Source organism: Lutra lutra, chromosome 18, assembly GCF_902655055.1.
Source record: "Lutra lutra chromosome 18, mLutLut1.2, whole genome shotgun sequence".
NCBI lineage: Eukaryota > Metazoa > Chordata > Mammalia > Carnivora > Mustelidae > Lutra > Lutra lutra.
The window spans coordinates 18,248,341-18,270,532 of record NC_062295.1 but is presented as its reverse complement, the minus strand read 5'-3'; the positions used below and the strand labels follow the sequence as shown (position 1 = coordinate 18,270,532).

General features: G+C 49.6%; 2 protein-coding genes across 23 annotated transcripts in view; one reads left to right on the top strand and one right to left on the bottom strand.

The window, feature by feature from the left end:
- The window catches only part of EARS2 (glutamyl-tRNA synthetase 2, mitochondrial), a 39,352-nt gene extending 36,388 nt beyond the window's left edge, over positions 1-2,964 (bottom strand). For 3 of the 5 annotated variants that reach the window (XR_007124501.1, XR_007124500.1, XM_047714011.1), the window contains exons 1-2: positions 2,782-2,963; positions 241-396 (exon numbers count right to left, since the gene is read on the bottom strand). Coding sequence is in view for 3 of the 5 variants with exons in the window: in XM_047714011.1 (XP_047569967.1) it covers positions 241-396; positions 2,782-2,920 (295 nt within the window). In the remaining 2 variants the exon portion in view is untranslated. Of the gene's footprint in view, positions 1-240; positions 397-2,781 lie in introns of all 5 variants that reach the window. The other 2 variants (XM_047714013.1, XM_047714012.1) reach the window with 2 other exon arrangements.
- A 170-nt stretch (positions 2,965-3,134) lies between these two features.
- Positions 3,135-18,688, top strand: UBFD1 (ubiquitin family domain containing 1). Of its 18 annotated transcripts, none has more exons than XM_047714021.1 (9): positions 3,137-3,345; positions 3,528-3,857; positions 5,009-5,217; positions 8,090-8,155; positions 8,308-8,413; positions 9,158-9,253; positions 9,717-9,787; positions 12,232-12,314; positions 17,139-17,275. In XM_047714021.1, exons 1-8 carry the CDS (start codon positions 3,321-3,323, stop codon positions 12,310-12,312), a joined length of 984 nt encoding a protein of 327 aa, XP_047569977.1. In that variant the 5' UTR covers positions 3,137-3,320; the 3' UTR covers positions 12,313-12,314; positions 17,139-17,275. The 18 variants fall into 18 exon arrangements, with proteins under 18 accessions (XP_047569970.1, XP_047569971.1, XP_047569977.1 ...); XM_047714019.1 differs by lacking the exon at positions 17,139-17,275 and adding an exon at positions 13,751-13,967; XM_047714018.1 differs by lacking the exon at positions 17,139-17,275 and adding an exon at positions 14,752-15,298 and having other exon boundaries at positions 3,138-3,345.
- Positions 18,689-22,192: the final 3,504 nt, after the last annotated feature.

The window sequence follows — 22,192 nt, the reverse complement described above, 5'->3', positions numbered from 1 at the left end:
GCTCCCAGCAGGACCTGAAATCCTGAGTTAAGAACAGGAACCTCAGAACAGCCTTGGAGCTTTTCCTCAGGGAGCTTCAGCATGTTTTAGGTAGGCACATGCCACCCGAGGCAGCACAAATGTACCCATCTCTCCAGGAAGTCCTCAATCTCCATTTTGGGCCCCATGAGAAGACTTACAGGCTCCTTTCCCTGCTCCCTCTTCCCCTTTGGAGGAGGGTCCTTCCCTGGCCTGCCTCACCTGCCCACTCCAGCATGTCCTCAATATTCTCTGCTGCCCCAGGCACAAGGCGGGTCTGATCCGTGTCCTCCAGCCTAAGGATGAAACTCCCCTGGTGCTTCTTGGCAAAGATATAGTTGTACAAGGCAGTGCGGAGGCCGCCCAGGTGCAAAAAGCCTGGGAAAAGAAGAGAACAGCTCAGGCAAGACAGGGAAGATGACCTGACAAGCAAGCCCCGCTTGTAACAGGATGTCCCAGGGAGTATCAAAGCTCAAAAAACAGCTACCCCATCCCATCTTTCTAACCAGAACTGAGTCAGATGGCCACAGAGGACAGGAGTGGTCCACTCGCTTAGCCCCTCATCTTGGCAGTAGCAGACATGTCTTACAGCCTGTGATGTTGTAAAGACTCCAACTCTCCCCAGCTGCACCCACTGTTCTATTTTGAGATTTGCTTCAAGGCCAAGTTTTACACAAATGAGGACAAGCAGAGGATTATCCACAGAAACCATATCACATGCGCACTTAACGTGTGCAAATTCAACAATGTGCTTGGGTGGAAAAAAAAATAATTACAAACTGAAGATATCATACAATTACATTTTGCATATACTCTGATTTTCATCTGAAGTTTGGACTTAAGCACTAAGCAAAAGTAATAGTTGATTCCACTGTATTTCTCTTCACCTGAGTTCAAACTCCTAAGATTTTACCTTTCCATCATTCCTGACTGAAAGATTCACATTAAGCATTTTGCCATTTCCCCTTATCCTGTCTTCTCTTGTCCAGGCCACAGCCCCGTCTCCACGATGAGCTTCTCTGCATTTACAGGAACAGGAGGCAGCACAGGACACGAAAGGCTTTTCTGTAGTCAGGTAAACTCCCATTCAACACTGATTATGTGTGACTTTCTGCTAGTTATCGCAAAGCTACCACAAAATCAGTGGTCCCCAAGATGGAAGATGGGGGTTTGGTAATTGAAAGAAAGATCTCTTAAATCAAATAAATGTGGATTTAAATTCTGCATCCATTTATTGGTTGCTATCCCTTGGGCACTCTACTTCACTGGTCTGAGCTTAGTCTTATCTGTTAGAGATTAAAAACAAAAAATGGAAACCTCCCTTACACAGTTGTTGGGAGACCTAAATGTTGATGGAAGTACAGCTTTCCATTAATTTTAGCAATTAGTGATCTCAGTTGCTTGATAATTCTTTTATCTGTCTGTAGTCAACAGCCTTTTCTGTATGCAAATCAGCAAGGAAAATGAGAACTATAATAGAGAATATTGTTTATTAAGCTCTAGGAGTACCAGTCCTTGCGAAGTGCCTCAGCTGCATTAATGCAAAGCCATGAGGCAGGTACCATCACTAGCCGTGTTTGACAGAGGGTAAAGCTCAGAAGCTCAGAGAGGTTATGTAATTTGCCCATGTCACACAGCTGAGAAGTGGCAAAACCAGCAATCTGGACCCAACAATCTCAGGCTTTGGCACCCAACTACTATGAGTGCTCTGCAAAGAAGGTGCAGACCAATGCTGGTCTGCAAACTGTTGCCAGTTCACAACCACGAACAGAAACTGAGAATAAACGTTTAGAAACTTAATAGCAATCTGACAGAGTAACTTTGTATCGGCGAACCTAAGAAAAATAGGCTCACATTTTGTATGCTTTTAATATTTTCCCTCTTACTCATTTATATTGGTTCTATAAAAATACTGATCCATAATCATTTGGGAATTAAGAACCAGTCCTGTCACAATGGTTTGAGAAGCCCACTCTGCACCCGACTGCCTGCAGTGAAAGATCCTGTCACTCTGTGTAGCTGGGATTTTGTCACACAGGAAGCCTTACATGCGGACCCTAAGGTCCAGAATGAGAGGCACGCTCCGTGTTGAGAGGGCAGGTGGCGGACTCCCTGAGAAAAAAACCGGGGGAACGAGCAGGGAGGCCTAACAAGATCTCCACTAGGGTAAACAATGAGCCCCCTGCCTCACTCTGGCTTGCTGAACACCAATACCACTAACCACAGGGCCTTGCACCTGCAACTTCCTCTTTCCTCCTACAGGCTTCTGGGTGGCCAGCTTGTCTTTTGGTTCTCAGCTCAAATGCTACGTCCTCAACAAGGCCTTTCTGAGCTTCCTACCTAACCGTCGGGTCCCCACCCTGCTTCATTTCTCACATGGCACATGTGATTGTCTAAAGGTAGTTACTTTGACACGTTGTTTGTCGCGGCCACTACAGTGTAGGCTTCTTGACAACAGGAGCCGTGCGTGCCCACTGTATGCCAACGCCTAGAACAGTACCTAGTACACGGTCTGTATTCTGTATTCGATACACATTTACTGAATACACGAAGGCGAGACCTAAAGAGATGGTACACAAAGAACTTCCTGGCTATGTGAATAATTTCCGCTCGTGGACCTGCTTCTGCCTCTGTAAAATGGGGTCTCGCTGCACCCCCCCCGCCCCCGTCAGACTCCACCGGAAGGGATCCGTCCGGGAACATTCAGGGGGCGGGCACGGGACGGTGGACATCGACCTGCAGCGTCACGTCCGCCAAGGTTACCTGTGGGACTGGGGGCGAACCGCACTCGCACCACAGCCCCGGGATCAGTGCCCAGGCTGGCATCGCGCCGTCCCATGGGCCGGCCCGAGGCCGCAGGGTGCCTAGCCGACTGCAGCAACCTCTTCAGGAGCACCGCCATGTGGGATGAAAGCGCACACGTGGGCTGCCCCGTGCATCACTTCCGGGGCCTCTCCCAGCCAATCCGCTTCTGCCACAGAGGGCTCGGCCCCGCCCTTTAAAGGCGCAGTTCTCCTAGTTTGCAAGTCCACGCCCCCCAGCGCGGCTGCGACCCCACTCGGCCTCTAGGGGGCAGAGCTCATCGAGCGAGCGATCTCCCGGACCCGCCCCCCTGGGCTCCAGAAAGCTAAAGCGTGGCAGGGGCCGGACCGGGGAAGCGGAGGAGGCGGGTCTCCATAGAAACGTCCACCTGTTTCCGGCCAGGCTGTGAGAGATTAGGGGCTGCAGCGGGGGCCAATCTCAGCTAGCTCGCTTTTTCCCAGCGGCCTCTGCGGGAGCGGTGGGTGTTGTACACAATCATCATGGCGGCGGCCGGAGCCCCGGATGGTGAGTGGGGCGGGGGTGGCGAGCGCCCTGTTTGGGCCCAGATGAAGCGGGCCCCCGGGGGGGATGCGGCCCGGTCCGGTGGAGAGTAGCCTGGCTCGGAAGCGGAGGTCCGGCCTCGCCCGAGCAGGGTTCAGTCCCAGGCCCAACCTGCGGCGAGCGCCCACCCCCTAACCCCCTTGCAGGCATGGAGGAACCTGGCATGGACACGGAGGCCGAGACGGTGGCGACCGAGGTCCCCGCGCGGCCCCTGAACTGCGTCGAGGCCGAAGCCGGGGCGGGGGCGGCAGCGGAGGACTCCTGCGCTGCTCGAGGTAGCCTGCAGCCGGCCCCGGCCCAGCCCCCTGGGGACCCTGCGGCCCAGGCCTCGGTCAGCAACGGCGAGGATGCGGGCGGCGGCGCAGGGAGGGACCTGGTGGACCTGAAGATCATCTGGAATAAGACTAAGCACGACGTGAAATTCCCCTTGGATAGCACAGGCTCCGAGCTAAAACAGAAGATTCACTCGATTACAGGTAATCGCAGTGGTAATGTCCAGCGACAGGCAGCCTTCCCCACCGCGCCTTTCGACTTCTAGTGCTCGCACTGTGCTAGGCACCGCGCTGGCCACTCTCTTTGCATCCGCTCCCTCAATTCTGGGAATAGTTCTCCGGAGTAAGTACTAGTATGTCCATTATTCAGATGGGGAAGATGAGACCCAAGGTGATAGAGCCAGAAAGTGGCTGAGCCGAGATTCAGGCCCGGGTCTGACTCTTAGGCCCAGGCTTCCAATCATTGCTGCTCCAGACATCTCTAATGAAAATCATCTGAGGCACATGTTAAATTTACAGCCCCTAACCCTTTTCCCTGAAGAGTTTGATTCAATGGATCTGGAATGTGGCCAGGAATTTATTTTTAGCAAATATCTTGGGTAATTCTGATAAGGGAAATTTAGGAAACATTGCTGGTGACTCTGGTGCTGGGCCCTTCACAGATACTCACATTTAGTTTTTAGTCTTGTCTCGTTTACAACACTTTACCAACTGAAATGATTTTTTTTTAAGCTTGCTTTCTGTAGCCTGTGAGCACATGGTAAAAACAAGAACTTCATCCTTTCTGGTTTCTGTATAACTGAGGCCTGTGGATTCTCAGTATTTGTGTCATCAGAGGCTTGAGGAATAATTTGGAATGAATGATAGCTAACATTATCGAATGATGACTTAATGCCTGACACTGCCCTAAATGTTGTTTTATTTCTTAATCCTTAAAAGAAGTCTCCGCAGAAGGAAATCCTGCCATCACAATTATAAAATTTTGGAAACCGGCTCAGAGAGGTTGTGAGTTGCCTGAGCACACAAAGGTGCTGGAGCAGTATTCATTTCCAGGTCTGTTGCCGAACAGTTCTGGTCCAGATACATTTTTCTTTCTTTCTTTCTTTCTTTTTTTTTTTTTTTTTTTTAAAGATTTTATTTATTTATTTGACAGAAGAGATCACAAGTAGGCAGAGAGGCAGGCAGAGAGAGGGGGAAGCAGGCTCCCCCGCCAAGCAGAGAGCCCGATGTGGAACTTGATCCCAGGACCCTGGGATCATGACTTGAGCTGAAGGCAGAGGCTTTAACCCACTGAGCCCCCCAGGCGCCCCAGATACATTTTTCATCCCTCCCTTTCATTGTGTCCTTTTCCCAAGGTCTCCCCCCTGCCATGCAGAAAGTCATGTATAAGGGACTCGTCCCTGAGGATAAGACGTTGAGAGAAATAAAAGTGACCAGCGGAGCCAAGATCATGGTAGTTGGCTCCACGATAAATGATGTTTTAGCCGTAAACACACCCAAAGATGCTGCCCAGCAGGGTGCAAAGGCCGAAGAGAACAAGAAGGAGCCGCTCTGCAGGCAGAAGGTGAGTCCATCTTGTGACTGCTAGTCCTGGGAAGTTTGAGGCTTTGTCCTCTGGAGCCTTGGCTGGTTATAGTCTCCCTAGAATAAGCTCCTTTTCGGACAGGGTCCGTGATGGAAATTTATGGCAGCGTTGGGTGCGGCTGGCTGTTGAGTGGAGGTGACAACTACCTGAGATTTGCAACTTTGTCTCATCCGGCGGGTCAGTGTGTCTCAAGTATATTTACTTTAGGATATGGCCTTTGTACAGGCAGGCTTCAGACCAGGTATTGAAAGGAATCTGACATGGGTTTCTCTCCTCTAGTGCCAGGGAAAAATGCCACCAAGAGAATTCACCCCCCATTTTGTACAAGTTGCTTACCTTTGTGTTTTGGTCCGTGGCTTCCCCCAAGTCAACAAGCCATTTCTGGATAGCCATAGAGCTCAGCAGCTTTCAGACTTCCTCTGAAGCTGACTTTTCAGGAAGCCTAATGAAGCTGACTAGGAACATAACTATACTGGCTTTGGCTTTGGGTTTTTTTTTTCCCTCCTGGTTCATGAAATGGGGGCCTGATTTTTTTTTTTTTAATATCCTGTTGCTCATTTTGGGTGGAAGAGATCCAGCCTTGTCTTGTGCTCACTGTAGCCCTTAAAATTCTTTCTGTAATTAGGAAAAGTGAGAGTATTTTACTGCAGAGGGAACTGGTAGGAAGAACCATCACTTGGAACCTTACCACCCAGCAAACCCCACTCATTGTCATGGAGTCTCCTGGCCACGGCTAGCAGCTTTCCAGGAAAACAGATAGTCTCAACTTAACCTGTGTCCCGAGTACAGTAGGTCACTTTGGGGTTTTTTTGCTTGTTGTTGTTTTTCTTGTTTTTTTTTTTTTTTTTTTAGAACAGTTCGAACCAAGATCAGTTTTAGTGACTCTAGGCACCAAGGCATATGGCTAGTAGTGTGAGAAGGATACAGTTTTGTTACAGGCCCGTAATCCTCTTTATGTGCTTCCAAAACCTGACCAGGCATTAAAACTTGACCAGAATTAGTGTGAATGTCCATGTTTTGCTGTAGGAACATTAATGTGTTTGAATGACAGTGTACCGCCCCAGATCTAGAGAGGATAACGTATAACATATTTTAAGTGGTATTGTTTTTATAAAGTCTGTAAGACTTGGTTCTTATAATCTAGAACATCTGCTTATAAGGTTTTAGATGAGGAGTTATAAATCTATGTTAACATCTGAAAGGTATTCATTTGGACCCTTTCACCCCCAAATATGGGGTCAGAATGTAACAATTGACTTTTTTTTCCCATTTGCCTGTTTCCTCTGCCACATACATGAAATTATCAAATGTGAGTATGTCAGAAGTGAGTGCATGTCCCCACTGGTCACACCCTTGGAATATTACACGCTTCTTCTTCTTCTTCTTTTTTTTTTTTTTAAGATTTTATTTATTTGACAGAGATCACAAGTAGGCAGAGAGGCAGACAGAGAGAGAGGAGGAATCAGGCTCCCCGCTGAGCAGAGAGCCCGATGTGGGACTCGATCCCAGGACCCTGAGATCATGACCCGAGCCAAAGGCAGAGGCTTAACCCACTGAGCCACCCAGGCGCCCCTAAACATTACACGCTTCTTAAACATAGCTTTTGAGTTACTGATGGTAGCTTAATAGCCTTAAAACTGTTTTCCACAGCACAGGGACAATTCTTCCAAAAGATGCTTGTGAGGTAGGAGTCAAATTAAGTTATTAATGTCTGCTGCTCTGTTTCATTGATGCTAGTTATGAGGCCTTAACGTGGCCTAATGAGAGGGACCTGTTCTCCTGGCTTTTTGTCACCTTACTCAGGAATCCGAGGCTGATCCCTATGGGGACCCTTTGCTAGCAGTCTGGCAATACTGAGTCTATCCCCGCCAGAGGGTTTCTGCCCTGCCAGGGAGGGTTTGAATTGGCTCATGACCCTGAGGTGCTTCAGTTTGGTGGCCGTTGTTCCCCTTCACTCACTTGCTGCCCCATAGTTTCAGCTTTACCAATTTGGTAAAGTGACCGGTGACTTATAAAGCCACCAGTGGAGAGGAGACACACTAAGGCATTTGGGCTGCTCAAGAGCTGTTTTAGGGAGCCATGAGCCTAATGAGAACCCTTAACAAGCTGCCTCAAACCCGGGGGGGGCGGGGGGGGGGAGTTGGGCACAGGATCAGAGACTTGTTAATGTCAGTCTGTGGAGTAATTGGCATTTATCTTGGAAATAGGTCTCTCCTGGCCTGTGTAGCTGAGGTTGAGGGCGGGGCAGTGGGGAAGAATTCTACAGTAGTCTGAGTTTCCATTTGCTGAAGAAATGCCCCTTGTAGGCCGTTAGGTTGATCACCAGCATTGTCTTAAGTTTCTTTGGAAGTTTAAGTTGACAGAAATGGCTGTCATTTTGTACCTACTAGAACACCACCACCATTTGCGGTTCTCTTTAGCCCAATGTTTCATCCTTTCAGTGGCGATTTTTTTGGTCAGAGGAGGAAATAGTTTATTTGAACTAGCAATCTGGAAACCTTAGTTGCTCTAGAACTTTGCTGTCTTAATATAACAGCCACATAAAGCTTATTAAAATTCAGTAAAATCGAGAACTTACTTCCTTAGTTACATTAGCCACATTTCAAGTGCTTCCTAGACCCAAGTGTCTCATGGCTGTTGTTTTAGGCAGCACAGAGGTAGGACATTTCTATCAACGGAGACGTCACTGCCAGACAGCACTGCCCTTTAATGTCAAAGGACCCATAATCTGTACACATTGAAAGCTTTTGAACCAAAACAGGAAGGCTTTTTTCCTCTTTCAGAAAGGTAGTAATATGACTAACACATAGTCAGCTATTTCATTTATCATTTCTTCTGACTTATATTCCAGCAACACAGGAAAGTGTTGGATAAAGGAAAGCCCGAAGATGTGATGCCATCTGTTAAGGGTGCCCAGGTAAGCCAGATTCCTTTGTGACAGTTCTGAAAACGCGCCAGGCCCACCTTCACTCCCTGAGGTTCCTGTGATCACGTCCTCATGTCCTGTCCCTTGTCCTTCCCTGTCTTTGTTTCTGGTCCCTGTCTCTCACTGTGCTCCTGTGCCTCCAGGAGCACCTGCCAACGGTACCCTTATCCGGCATGTACAACAAGTCCGGAGGCAAAGTGAGACTCACCTTCAAGCTGGAACAAGACCAGCTGTGGATTGGCACTAAAGGTAGGTTCCTGTTCTCGGCCTCTTCCCGGCTGCTGCCTCGGGCACCCAGCAGCACTCGGTCATGGGTGCGACTGTGCTTCTCCTGAAATCTCTCTCTTCACTGTGCTTTGCGTGCCCCTGGCTTTTTGTCTTTGCTTTTAGATGCTCACCTTCTGTTTGGACCCTTTTCCCTCATTCTTTTCAGTCTTATGTCAGGGCCAGTCCATCAACAGTGGCTCTTCACTTGTACCCAAAACTAGGTCCCAGATGTGTAGTCTAAGGGCCAGGTCTGGCCCCCAGACCAGAGTTTTTTGGATTTACACACATTCTGTAAAAATCAGAGAGATTTCACTTGATCTGATGTGGGGGTTTTTGGGCTTCTCTTGAAAAAAAAAAAAAAAAGAAAGAAAGAAAGAAAAAAAAAAGTCAAAAGATGTAGGCATTCTGGACCTGCATTCTCACATGGCAGCGATCGGCTGGAGCCAAAGTAGTAGGTTCCGATGAGCCATGTCACAGTCCTCACTGTCCGTGGGCTTCGTATGGAGCCAGCTTTGTTCATGAAATGTCACCTGCCTGGCCCCTGGAGGTCAGAGTTTGTCCCCGTACTGGGTGCATTTTCCTGGTACCGTGGACCCGCCCCTCCCTCCCTGCCTGTTTGTGCTCTGCCTGCCTCCACCTACCCCTGCCTGTGCCTGGTGGGGCGGGCTTGCTGCTTGCTGTTGGCTGGGAATTGTCTCTGACTCTCCTCCCCTTCTATTCCCCCAGATGGTTCAAAGTCTTGTCAGTTACACTCCAGAATTATCTGTGTCCCTTTTTTTTGCCACTCTGTTGTGCCAATTAAGACTTCTAGCATCTTTAAAGGTTTGTTAAAGCAAGTTAACCTATTTCCCTGCCCTGTCTGTGTTCTGTTTTGTCCTACCCATCTTCCTCCCTGGTTCCCATGCTCAGAAACCTTCGGCCTGGAAGAGCCAAGTTCAAATGCCTAAACGTAGTGTCCAGTGTTGTCAAATTTTAGGCCCAGCCTCCTGTCCCGCTTGCCCCGTTACACGCTGTGGGCTTCAGCTGCACCAGCCTGCAATTCCCACCGTGCTCTGCACAGCCTCACGTCTTCGCTCCTGCCGGGCACTTACCTGGAATGCCTTCTTCCCATTCCTCGTTGTTAATAAAATCTCCAGAGGCCCTACTTAAGTGTCCTCTCCTAACGAAGCCTTCCCCGACGCCTTCCCCACCCTCCAAATGAATTGCTGCCGCTTCTGTTCATAGGACGCTCCGTTTACCTCCCCAGAGCACTCATTACTCTCTGACTTGTCTGTCCCCCTGTTAGATTCCCGGAGGGAACCGAACATGACTAATTCACCTGGTTCTGGCCAGCACTGTAGGTATTCAGTGTTCGAGGTAAATGCTAAAGAGAGGTATAGGGGGTCCCATCACGTAAGGTTGACTGGTTTCAGGGACAGGCCATTTGGTATGACTCTGCTTCGCGTGGGACCCCAGATTTACAGGAAGTAATCAGCGGGGCGGTGGGGCGTGAGGCTTTTTGTCATCCCGAGTGCCAACGCAGGTATTCTCACTTGTCACTTTGCTGGTCCTTAAATAAGTAAACATAGCCCAAAATGCCAAAGCGCAGGAGTTTTCTCACAATTTGATGAGAACCTGCTACATCTCCTTCCTTTCACCCTCAACTCTTAACTGCATGGTCAGAGCAAGCGTTGCAGAACGTGTAGTGGGTTCCTGGGTATTCCCACGGGCCTTTGGACCCTTCTCCGGGGTCACATGATCAGTGCTCATCTACTGTGAGCTGCCCTGCGTCTGTCAGACCCTTCCTCGGCTGTGACTTCGCAGGCGACTTTGCTTAGTTCTCCGTCGTGGCACTGACTTCCCCAGTTCTGCCTCTTCCTCCACTTGCGCTTTCTCTTCCGGGCAGTCTGCTGGAAGGTAGCTGCTAAGGCTGATGCAGGAAGTTACCTGTGGGCCAGGGAGGCCAGTGAGGACTACGTCTGTAGGTGCTCATTGGTTCTTCGGGGAATGTCTCTGTGTTAGGAGGTTGTGTTAGGAAGCGCGTCCTCACCGCAGGCCCGAAGTGGACCCTCCCGTACCCGGGGTAGAGGTGTTCTCTCAGCTCGGGGGAGCTGCTGCTTTACCGCTTGGGTACCAAGGCAGCACTCGAAAGAATCTGGGTAGGTTGGGGTTTCTGGGCTGTGGAAAGTGTCCTTTCTCACCAGCCTGCTGAAAGAGCACGGCCAAGAGTCCCGTCTTCATGGGCGCAGAGGCTGAGATTTTCGCTCCCACGCAGACCACTGTAGCGGTGTGTGGCAGGCAGTGTTCTCACTGGCAGGGAATCTTGTCCTCTGGGCGTCCTGAGCACCCTCCCAGCAGGACAGCCCGTTCTGGGGAGTTGGCCACCAGCCACCGGCTTCATCTTTCCGCTGGCAAGAAGCTGCTGTGGGATGACAGCTGCTTGGCCCCTCTCCCTGTGGGGCGCTTCACAGCGTGACACTCAGGGGCGGCTCCTCGCAGCTTCAGCTGTCTCCGTGGGAGCGTGGCAGGGAGCCTCGCAGGGAACGTGGTGGGGAGAAGCGGCCGGGGGAGTATGTGCCCAGTGCGGAGGGGCGTCCAGCCTGATCGAGCTCATTGCTGTCACTCAGGAATGTGGGCCCAGGATCGCGTTTTCAAGAGAAGCCAGAAATGTATCTTTTTGTGTGAAATCTCGGGACCTTTCAAGGTGGCTGGTGTTTTTAAAAGTTTCAGTCTTAAAAACAGCTGCCAGTCAGATCCTGCCTGTGGGTCACTGTTTGAGAGCCACTGAAAGTCACAGCCAGAATGGACACCTTCACGTCCATTCTCCCCACCCCCCCATTTTTCAGACACCAAGGCCCACGGAATGGAAGTAAAATATCTCCAGTCACCAGCTAGACTAGAGCCCAGGCCTCTAAATTCCAGTCTGTTTTTTCCCCTCCTCATCCATTGGCCGATTCTCTTTTCCAGAATTTTCTTTCTGCAAAGGCTGTCATGATTTTTTCCGACTTGATTTAACTTGGCTGAGAACGTCCCGGTCCCTGCTGTGTCTGCCGCTCCTGGGGGGTGGGTTCTTGTTGCACAGACACTGCGCCCCCTCCTGCCTTCATGCCCCGCCCTGCGACACTGGCCTCACTTCCTGCAGGCGCCTCTCACTCCTGCCATCCCTCACTGCCGCCTCTTTCTTACCTGCCACCCTTGAAGTTGCTGCAAAGTGTCTTCTGACCCCCCTGTGATAAGTGATACCTTGAGGGTTGATCGCAAGAGGTTGTAAATGTTTTAAGAGCACTTCCTCAGGTGTGTGTATGTGGAGGGTTGGGGGGTCGGGAGAGGGAAGGGTTGTGGGGAGGGCAGATGAGGAGGATGGGCTAGACACTAGTAGAAACCCCAAGCACTCCCTGCCTGTGCGAGCCACAGGGGCATGCTGTTGCCTCTGTTCTCGGTCCTCTTGACTGCCCCTCCCCCAGGTGCCAAAGACCTTAGCCAGTGCTGGGCTCAGGCGAGAAGGCTGCAGTGGAAATCCTTGGGTGTTTATAAATTGCCAGACTTTAAGAAAATCACACAGGAAAGCACTATCTCTGCTCTCAGAGGCCTTTAATATATGCTATGGCCAATCCTGTTCCCGTTTGCTCCCAAGAAGTTCCCATCTGCCAAGCAGAGCCCTGGGTGCGGTGGTCAGACGACCCTGTCCCATCGTCCTTAGAGCACGTGGGAGACTTGAGATTACGGTAGAACCCAGAGCCGCCAGCCCTGATAAGGGACTGCTGAGTCACAGGAGTGGACAGGAGGGCCTTTGAGTAATCTCTGTAATCCCTCTCAACTAGAGCGGACTGAGAAATTGCCCATGGGCTCCATTAAAAATGTGGTCAGTGAACCTATCGAAGGACACGAAGACTACCACATGATGGTAAGTAGCCCGGCGTGGTTTAGCCTCTCACTGCACTCCCGCTTCTGCTCATCTAGCAGGGACCGGAGTTCTAACGAAGCTTTCTTAACCGAAGAAGCAAACTCAGTATTCCGAAGACGCACAGTTTTAAGACCCTCACATTTTCTTCATCTCCTTAGAACTCAATCCATGACCTAAGTTCATTTTTGCAACACCCGTCCCCCAGTCAGTTTAAAGGGGATATGTTTTCCTAGCTTTATCCTCCTCTCATTTGTATTATCTTTGTCTTTAGATCAGGAAAATAAACACAAAGAGGAGGATTGGCTTGTGGGTTTTCATCTTAAGTTTTGTCTTGCGTATAAAACAAAATCTCCCACTAGCCTTGGCATTTGTGAGGACACAAGATGGTCCCCTTTCTGTGGTGGTGGTGCTCTTCCCAGGTGGCCGAGGACACCGTGGGGAGGACAGGGTCTGTGGTCGTCATTCCGCACGGAGGTTTACTCTGAAGAGAGCAGGCCGTTCTTTCTCGAGATAGAATGTTTGGAGGTGTTCCCCAGGTTTGTGCGGAGCAAAGCCGAGAGTTCAGGGATGCAGGGCATGGAGTGAAGTGCAGTGCTTGGGCATGCCCCCGAATTTTCCCAGCACGGTTGGGAGGGGCCACTTTAGGAGTGAAGTTTAGTTACTCCGACAGGGACCTGCCCGGAGCCAGCTGTAGGATGGGGCAAGGGCTGCCTGCCTTCTCCAGCCGAGGGGGCAGACTTTTTAGCATGTGGCCACCAGTGCTATGGGTGTGTCAGCCCCGTTGCAGGACTGAGGAGCAGCTAGTGCTTTGACCTGTGCATTGGGGTTACAAAGGTCCCCAGCAGAGGGAGGCATTGGAAGATCCCAGGGAAAGTGCGATTTGGTGGTAGGGAGGTCTCTGTGCAGATGGCCGGGCCCCTCTTTTGCCCTGTTGGTGTCTGTCCACTCAGAGGCGCTGAAGCCAGTCCATGATTGGGCTTGCAGTCCCGGCACTGCAGGCTCCTGGGTGTCCTGAGAGTGACAGCATCACTGGGGCTGCTGTCCTTCCGCCCCTCATCCTTAAAGGATTGCAGACAGATTTGTTCTGCCTACTCGTTTAGTTTTCCCGTTGACAAAGTCGGCTTTTAGATATTGTCAGCTGGGCCCCTTCGCTCCCTTTTGAAATGTTCATCTCCCCCATGTTGCCCTGTGGCATTCGCAGCCCCGCTTTGCAAACAACCCTGTGAGTGGGAGTCCCAGTAGGTTGAGGGGACCATCTCAGACATCCTTTAGGAAATCAGTTTGGATGGCTAATGCTTTAATACTCAGTTCAAATGCTTTTTTCTCTCGGGTCATTTCTGGCAGAGAGGAGCGCTGATAGTCCCTTCTCTTCACTAAACGCCATAGAGTGGCACCTTGACCTCTGTCTGAATGAAAGTACTCTGCTCATTTTGCAGGTGTCATTTCAGCAGCTAGATTAATGGTGTCATAGTTCACATCAGAGAGGGATGGCGGTGCTTTTCATTCTTAGGGAAATGTTTAAAAATGCAGAAGAGAACAGAGAAGACTGTAACAAACTCAGATATCCATCACCAAGAAATGACTGTCGTAAATATTCTGTGAATTGCTTTAAACTGTTTTTTTTTTAATAAAAGAAAATCTACCCACAATGAATACGTCCCCATTGTCTTCCCCTCCCCCATTACCATGAGCATGATTTCTCATGTGGATCCTTCCCAGCTCTCTGCTTTGTGTTTGTATAAACCCATGAACAAGATGCAGCACTGTTTTGTGTTTTTTTCAGTTTTCATAAAAGGTATCATGGTATGTATCGTTGTGCAACCAGCTGTGTTTGGTTCGACATTGTGATTTGTCTCTGTCAACTGTAGCTCCTGTTCATACCTTTGGAAAAGGATCCCGCATTCATACAAATAGGCCATGTCCCTTTTAATTGTGCGTTTCCTAATGGATGGAGATGGAGGTTGTTTCCAGGTCATTACCAGTTGTGACGGTGCTGCTGTGAACATTTCAGATCTGTTTCTTTGTGCACGTGTGACAGTTTTTCTAGGGCAGTGGTTCTCAAACTGGTCTCTGGATCAGTAGCATGACATTGCCCGGGAGCTTGTTAGAAATGCAGATTCTCCGGCCGTGGACCTCCCAGATCAGATGCTCTAGGGGGTGGAGCCCAACGAGTCTGTTCTAACAAGCCTTCTGGATGCTTCTGATGCACACCCAAGTTTGGGAGCCACTGCTTTAGGCTCGGCTATGCTTAACTCTCCCACTACCTATGTTGGGGGGTGGGGTACAGGAGAATACTCCCTGTGTGCACAGTGTTTCCCCTTCCCTTAGGTACTTTCCTTCTCAGCCCCACCCCACCCCCACCCCCCATGTTTGTCGCACTGCCTGCTCCGTCTCCCAGCCTCTGAAGTACCGCTTGGTTTTCCTTTTTCCCTTCCAGGCGTTTCAGTTGGGCCCCACGGAAGCCTCTTACTACTGGGTGTACTGGGTCCCAACTCAATATGTGGATGCAATCAAAGACACTGTGCTGGGGAAGTGGCAGTATTTTTGAAAGCACTTTCACCTCTGGCCCAGGAGACTGACCCAAAGTGAAGGACATTGCTGGGAGAGGCCTGCAGCATCCCTGGATTTCAGAGTTCTGGGACTTTGTTCAAAAACAAACAAAAAACCTATATCCACTCTAAGGTGATGTGGTGACTGAAGCCAGAGGTGATGTACTTTCACCATTAGCTTAATTTTAACTTAAAATCACCGGTTCCCTTTTCTGGCAGTCAGCTTCATACCATTTTTAAAGTCCATACCTTGGAAATCAATAAATCTGAGTTCCGAGCACGTTGTGTGGAATACTGTTCAGTGCGTTTGAGAGGAGATCTGCCAGTTTTATTTAGAAAGGAATGATCAAAAGCTTGCTGGTTTCCTTTTTATTTTTTTTTTTTTTAAGCGATTTTAACTGAGGTATTTTCATAAATCTTCGGTTGCAAACATTTGGACTGCGTTGTGATGAATTGGGTTTTGGTTTTGGTTTTTCTCATATAAAATTGTATGCAAAATGGAGGGGGGGGGGTTAGTAAGCCATATTTTTCTGTCCATGGATTCAGATTTAATTCTTTTCCCTTTTTTATGTTCTCACTTCCTAGATTTGAATTTTTGTTTTAAAAACCCAAAGATGTCAGTTCCTGATTTTGTACCTCGTCGATGCTTCCTCTCCTGGCCTACCCCCCACCATGCTGCTGCTCGAGAATGCACGGCGGGAGAGGAAGAGCTGTTTGGTCTAGGGCAGGGAGTGCGCGCACCTGCTGCGCCACGTGTGGAGCAGTGGAGTGTCTTACCATGACTCCCGTCTAAACGTCTTGCCCCTTGGACCCCAATCTCTGGGGAGTTCCACCTGCTGGTGTCCTGGTTGTCTGGTGCCCTCACTGATAGGGCTTTGAGAACCAGCCTGGCATGGGTGTGCCTGGGCTGCACTGCCCAAAAGCCACAGCCCCCAGGCCGACAAAGTCCTCTTGAAGGAGGAGCTGGATGGAAGACCATTCCTACAGCCCTATAGCCACAGGCCCAGATCCTTCTTTCTTTCGAAGTTCTGAGAAATTCTTAAGCAGTCCAACGATTATTTCAATTATGCTTCTCCATTTGGTCCTTCTGCTCATACATTATGTTCAAGTGTCCTTCATCCCAGGTTCAGAGATGCTGCCTTTCCCAATAAAAGACATGTTGACCTATGGGTTGGCCGATGTGCTTAAACATCGAAAATGTGATAAATTGCTTTCGTGATTAGCTCACCCTCTTCTGGTTTTAACCCTTAAGTTCTTGGTACACGTGAGCTTCTATTGTTTCCTTACGGCTCGATGAACTCGGACACGAGGGCGAGTCTCTTGGTGAATGATACCCTTTGTGCTCTTCGCTGTTTCTCTGCTGGCTGTCTTTGCAATTCTCCCCTCCCTGGCTGCAGGCTCTCATAGTAAGTTTTGGTGAGAGATTTTCCAAACTTCGCATTCTGGATTCTAGGCTGTTCCCCCTCATCCTGTGAAATGTAATTAGCATGTGTTCGCCTCAGATGACTAACCCTTGTGAGCCAGTTCCTGGTGACGCTCTGTGCCCTTCCCTTCCAAGCCGTAGTTCAGGAATCCAGCCCATGTAGACAGACTCGTGCTTTTCACGGGGTAGCCCTTGCCCAGTTACACATCTGGGCAGGGAACTCTACTCTTGCTTTTTTTTTGGCGGGGGGGCATACGTACCTCTTGTGAAGTGTAGCATCCAAGAAACCGCCTGTTCGTCATCCCTCGAAGGAGCAGTCACTGCGGCTTTTCTGTCCTCGTTGGCTTGCAGTTCCTGGAGAAAAAGGGATGCTTTGCTACTTGTCAGAGCCTTCCTCTGCAGTGGACGGGTCTGTGGAGGAAACGCTGCCGTAGCAAGCAGAGGGTCCTCTCAGTCTGAACACTGCCCTTTTTTGTTGGCCAGCGCCCCTGTCCTGGAGACGTGTCCTGACAGTGCCACACACCCACCTTTGTTCTCGTGAAGCAGGTGTCTCCATCCCCAGACTGGCCTTGCAGTGCTGCTCTCAGAGGCCCTTCCCGCCAGGTCTCCTTGTTTGCCCTGTTAAGTCGCTGCCCGCACCCTCTGTCCCTCTCACCTTCCTCCCAGTGAGAGCGTGTATGTCCCCTTGTTTCCCTGCTCCCCAAGGGCCAAACTGCTTCTCACTCAGGCTGCTGTCATTTCTAGACAGGACCAAAGCCTGCGTGAGTCTTTATTTTATGTAAAATGGTGCTTTTTTCCTTACTTCAAAATACTATATATAAATAATAATGTCAGCGACATCTTTTCGTACAGAGCCGTTGGAGTATTGCTTTACAGAGCTCAGTAAATTTGCTAGAACGATCTCGAGCTCTAGCTCCTGACCCTGTCTGCATGGAGACCTTGCTGGGAGCCCTCGGGAGAGCAGAGGTGGACAGCACCAGAAGCCACTGGGAGAAGTATTTGACTAAGATCCATGTCTGGGTCACAGCAGTATTCCTGGTTTTTCCCTTGGTCCCATGAGCGGTCTCTTCCTAACCTTGTTTTCGGTCTAGAATGTTCCGACTAAATCTGTGTTAGCAAATTGAAGTCCTTGTCCCCCTCGGTGGCATCACAGTGTTAATTTGTCCTCAGGATTGTTTCTTTGCAGTTCCTTCGCTGGGGTGGTACCCTCCCTCACCATGGCAGAGGACGGGCACCAGGAGGAGCTGGTCCTGGGGAGGGGCTCAGCACGCAAGGAGCCAGGCTCGACATCTTTTCCCTGTGGGGAACTTTGCCGAGCCTCCCCAGGGGCTGCTTTCTCCTCCAGGCTTTGTGCTGGCGATCATCCTCTGGGGCTTTGCTCACGGACGGCAGGCCTTTCTTCCCTCCCCGAGACCACTGGCAGAGCAATGACAGGGTCACCCCTGCCAGACGCCAGGCCCTCGCAGCTCTGTTCCTGTCAGTCCGGTCCTCTGAAAAGCTGACTCGCGAGCTGCTGGAACTCCTCTGGTATGAAGTATTTTAGTTGAAGCTGAGCCTTTCGCAAGTAGTGTTCGCTCTTTTTAGATGAGACTGAACTGAGCTGAGGGTGCTCCATGGACACGGTGGGGGCCCGCGAGGCCTCGGTAGTCTCCTTAGTTGCTGCTCTGCCTTACAAGGCCCAAAGAGACCAACTCTGCCACTTGGCCACGTCTCAGAAAAGTTGCCATATTTCAGCCAGAAGAGACTTGCTTTCCTCTTCTCTTCACTTTAACCATGTGCCTGGAGGAGCCGTCCTGGCTCTTGCACTTGGCCTACCCTTTCTTTGCTGGGGCAGCGAAGGGGAAGGGATAGACTCCGTGTGCCAGGGCCATGCAAGGGCAGGCTTGCTTTCCACCCCATCTTCTGAGGGAGACCTTTCTCTTGCTCCTTGCTGCTCTCTTCATGCCTGTTGTCTTGGAAAAGGATGGTCCCTTTGTCTGAAGGCTTTGTGAGGAAGTCCTCTCCAGCGAGGACTGGCACCTGTTTCCTTCCTAATAGGGCTGGACGGCCTCTCCGGAGTTACAGGTGGTCAGGAGCCCTCCGAAGGGCAGAATTTCTGGGCCCTCGACCTGCCAGGCTGGGTGGTTCTACTGCTTTCTAAATTTCTAGAAACCTCTTTCCTTTTCTTTCTTAAAGAGTTCTACAGAATTATTTGACAATATACGTAAGTACCATGTTTCCTTGTGGTGTGCACTCTGTTCTGGTTTCTGTTTTTAAATCAAATGCCTGTTTGGGAGGAGATGAACGTATTTAGTCTATTAGATCTGCGCTGCTGGATTTTTTTTTTTTAAAGTGTAACCTTGACTAGCTGTCTTATTGTTTATCCTGTAAGATTAGTCTATCAATTAAAGTTTGATAATTAATTGCGTCTCCTTTTCCTTCCAATTTTTCACGCGCCTGCTCCATACTGGGGATAGACCGATATTTGGGACTAGGCCTGGGGTGTGGTTTTTTTTTTTTTTTTTTTTTGCCAGCTGTGGTCTGCTATGTCACTCTTATTTATTTGGCTTTAAGTATATCCAAATTTGTTCCTATGCAAAACAGTTGGTACGATGACTCTGGTTTACTTCCTCTGTTAGCCAGAATGACCAACTGGTCAGTCAGATGTACTCGGGTTAGGGCAGCCCTCCTCTGTGCCCTGGCCTCCAGGCATCAGAGGGAAGCTGCTTCCTGTCCTTACGCTTTCTGACTAGTATCCTCTGTGACTTGCCTGAGGGGGTAACTGTTTCCCCAAACAGGACAAAACAGTCCTTGGCATGAAGAGTCATTATAGTTGGTCACAACTGGTTTTGACCCAGTATCATCCATGGGGCCCTCTCTCCTCTGCACACTTTGTAAATGTTCCTGAAGGTTCTGGTCAAGTTGCCCTTCCCTGACCTCCCCCTCCCCACCCCCCACCCCGTTTTCCCAGTATCTCAATCCCAAAGCAGTGCTGTCAGGTCCTTAAAGATCTGCTCTGTAGGGGAGACAAGGTTGGACCGTGCCACATGCTGTACATTGGCTATTGCCCACCTGGAGAATCTCCTGTGTGCACAGAGGGTGCTGCTGGATTTTACGCCGGTTTTGAAGTTATTTCAGGCACCGTCAAACTTACAGGATGATCGACTGTCCTCAGATGGAGAATGAGATGAACTCCAGCCTGAATACAATACCTTTTGGGGAGAGGTCTAGCATTCTCTCAGCAGTAGTAACTAACATCCCTTTCTGCGGTAGGGACCCCACGAACCAGACAGTCATTAGGGCAAGAGGCAATGACTTCTTCCTACTCTTGCTCGAGAGGTGGTCTGGTTGGCCCATCCATGCTGTGGGAACATGACATGCTTCTCCCCCATGAGCTCTGTGCCAACACTACTTGGCTCCTTTGAGCCAGAATTAACCCCTCTGGCTTTCCCTAGTTTACCAAGACTAATTTTGATCTGAAGCCTTGTTAGCCTTACCCTCCTTGATAGAACCTTTCCTACTGTTCACCCCATTTTGTAACCCTGAATTCTCAAATTTGCTTATGTTTTACCCCCCTCCCACTTACCTAATTTTGATTCCTCGCTGTTTTCCCTTTTTTGTTGTTTTGTTTTGTTTTGGACATTTTCAAACCTACAGAAGTTGACACATGCTACAGTGACCACCTCATACTTTTCACCTAGCTTTTACCATTTCTTAAAATATTAACAAACATGCTTGCTTTCTTGCCTAGACACACTGCGTGCACTTTGTTTTACCGCAATGTTTGACAGACATGCAGACATCATGGCATTGAGCACTGGTCTCAGAATGACTGTCATACCTTATCACAACAGCACTGTCTTCCCCAAGAAAACTCCTCTATCGATTCAGTAATACCTGATAAACCAAAGTATCTTCTAGAGCTAGTTTTTTTCCAACTTGTAATCTTCATGTGCGTTCAAAGATTTGAGAGAGAGATTGAGCTGTGGGGAGAGGGAAGACTCTTAAGCAGACTTCCCGCTAGTGTGGAGCCCAATGTGGGGCTTGATCCTGGGACCCTGAGATCATGACCTGAGCCAAAATCAAGTGTTTAGACGCTTAACTAACCGAGCCACCCAGATGCACCTGTTCTTAAATCTTTGTGACAATCTTGTGTTTTTTTCAATACCATTTTATCTTTTCTATTGTTGCTAGTCTTGGTTTTTCTGTCTCACCTAAAGGTAATTTCGCCCATATATTTCTTACATCTTAATTTACACTGTGACCTCCAGATCTCCTCTTCCATTCTTTTTTTTTTTTTTTTTAAAGATTTTATTTATTTATTTGACAGACAGAGATCACAAGTAGGCAGAGAGGCAGGCAGAGAGAGAGAGGAAGGGAAGCAGGCTCCCCGCTGAGCAGAGAGCCCGATATGGGGCTCGATCCCAGGACCCTGGGATCATGACCTGAGCCGAAGGCAGCGGCTTTAACCCACTGAGCCACCCAGGCGCCCCTCCTCTTCCATTCTTGTTCTGAATCTTTGCTCTTTTTTATGTCGTGGGTTTGTCATGGTTGGTCAGAACCATGGTTCCAGAGGCTGGGGCCGGGGCACAATCCTCCCATCTGCTGATCACTCTGGCTCCCCTCCCACATCTAAGTCCAGGACCTACAGACTTCAGGGCTCCAGGACTCAGAACTCTTAGTTTTTGGCGACAGTCTTGATTCATATGACCTAAGCAGAGTGATTTGGCTCCCATAACCGGAAAATCCAGAATCTCAGACCTAGCCCGGTGCAGGCGCTCGAGTCAGGTTGTCAGGAGCCTGACCGGCTAACCCCCACTCTGCTTTGCCAGATAGAGCTCTCAGGGCGCTGAGAATGGGAATCTCTGCATCTAAGGCATCTAAGGCATGTCCTGGTTGACCATTCCTTGCTCTGGGGCTTTCAGACACTCCAAACTAGAAAACATCCGCTCTGGCAGACCACCTAGCAGCGTTTTGACCTCCTGCTAGATCCCAAGACAAGCTACTTGGTAGGGGACTTGCGCCCATTGCCTTTAGGTCCTGTGACACCAGCTCCTTCATTGATCTTTAACCGGGTAACGGGCACTGGGTCAGATGATTCACCCGCGTTGTTGCCAGCCCTTCACCACATCCCTGGTCGCCCCCTGCTCCACCCATTAGAGGAGATGGGCACAGAGAAGCTAACCACAAGCCAGGCTTGCATGCCTGTGAGAGGCTACCATTCAACACCGGGCTTCGCCTGTAGCTAGCCTGTGCTCTAGGATAGCTGCTTATGGTGGAGAACCGATCGGCTACTGTTTTCTTTTATAGACTTTCTTCTCTCCCTGGTTTAGCTGTAGGTGTGTTAAGGACGCCAACTTGTATTTGTAAATTCTGTTTTTAAACTGTGAACCCTGACATTTATTAATTGGCTACCATGTTAAAAATGAAAACGTAGGGACGCCTGGGTGGCTCAGTGGGTTAAGCAGCTGCCTTCGGCTCAGGTCATGATCCCAGCGTCCTGGGATCAAGTTCTGCATCGGGCTCCTTGCTCCACGGGGAGCCTGCTTCTCCTCTGCCTGCCTGTGCTCTTTCTCTCTCACTTTTAACAAATAAATAAGTAAAATCTTTAAAAAAATAAAATGAAAACAGTAATACATGTACTTGCTTAAAAAAAATTTCAAGTGGTAGGTAATCCTCTCACTCAGTTCTTAGGTCTGATCCATCCTTGAAGGAGGTAAAAGTCACACATGTAAGGATCCATCCTAGGAACTGAGGGTCAGTCATTCTCACTTCAAGCCCTTAAGGCTGAGAGAGCTTAACTCAGCGGGGACTTAGCAGGTGGAGGGAACTAGCACTGGGGAAGCGCCTGGCAGACACTCAGACTCCAGTCTGGAGTTTTTCTTGAGCTCTTGCTGGTTGTCATCTGCTTGGGTATCCCGCAAACA

Coding starts and splice junctions, on each gene's coding strand:
- UBFD1 (XM_047714014.1), top strand. CDS start 3,321: ATGGCGGCGGCCGGAGCCCCGGATG. Junction 3,346..3,527: donor GGCGGCCGGAGCCCCGGATG/GTGAGTGGGGCG, acceptor ACCCCCTTGCAG/GCATGGAGGAACCTGGCATG. Junction 12,315..17,138: donor ACGAAGACTACCACATGATG/GTAAGTAGCCCG, acceptor CTTTTCGTACAG/AGCCGTTGGAGTATTGCTTT.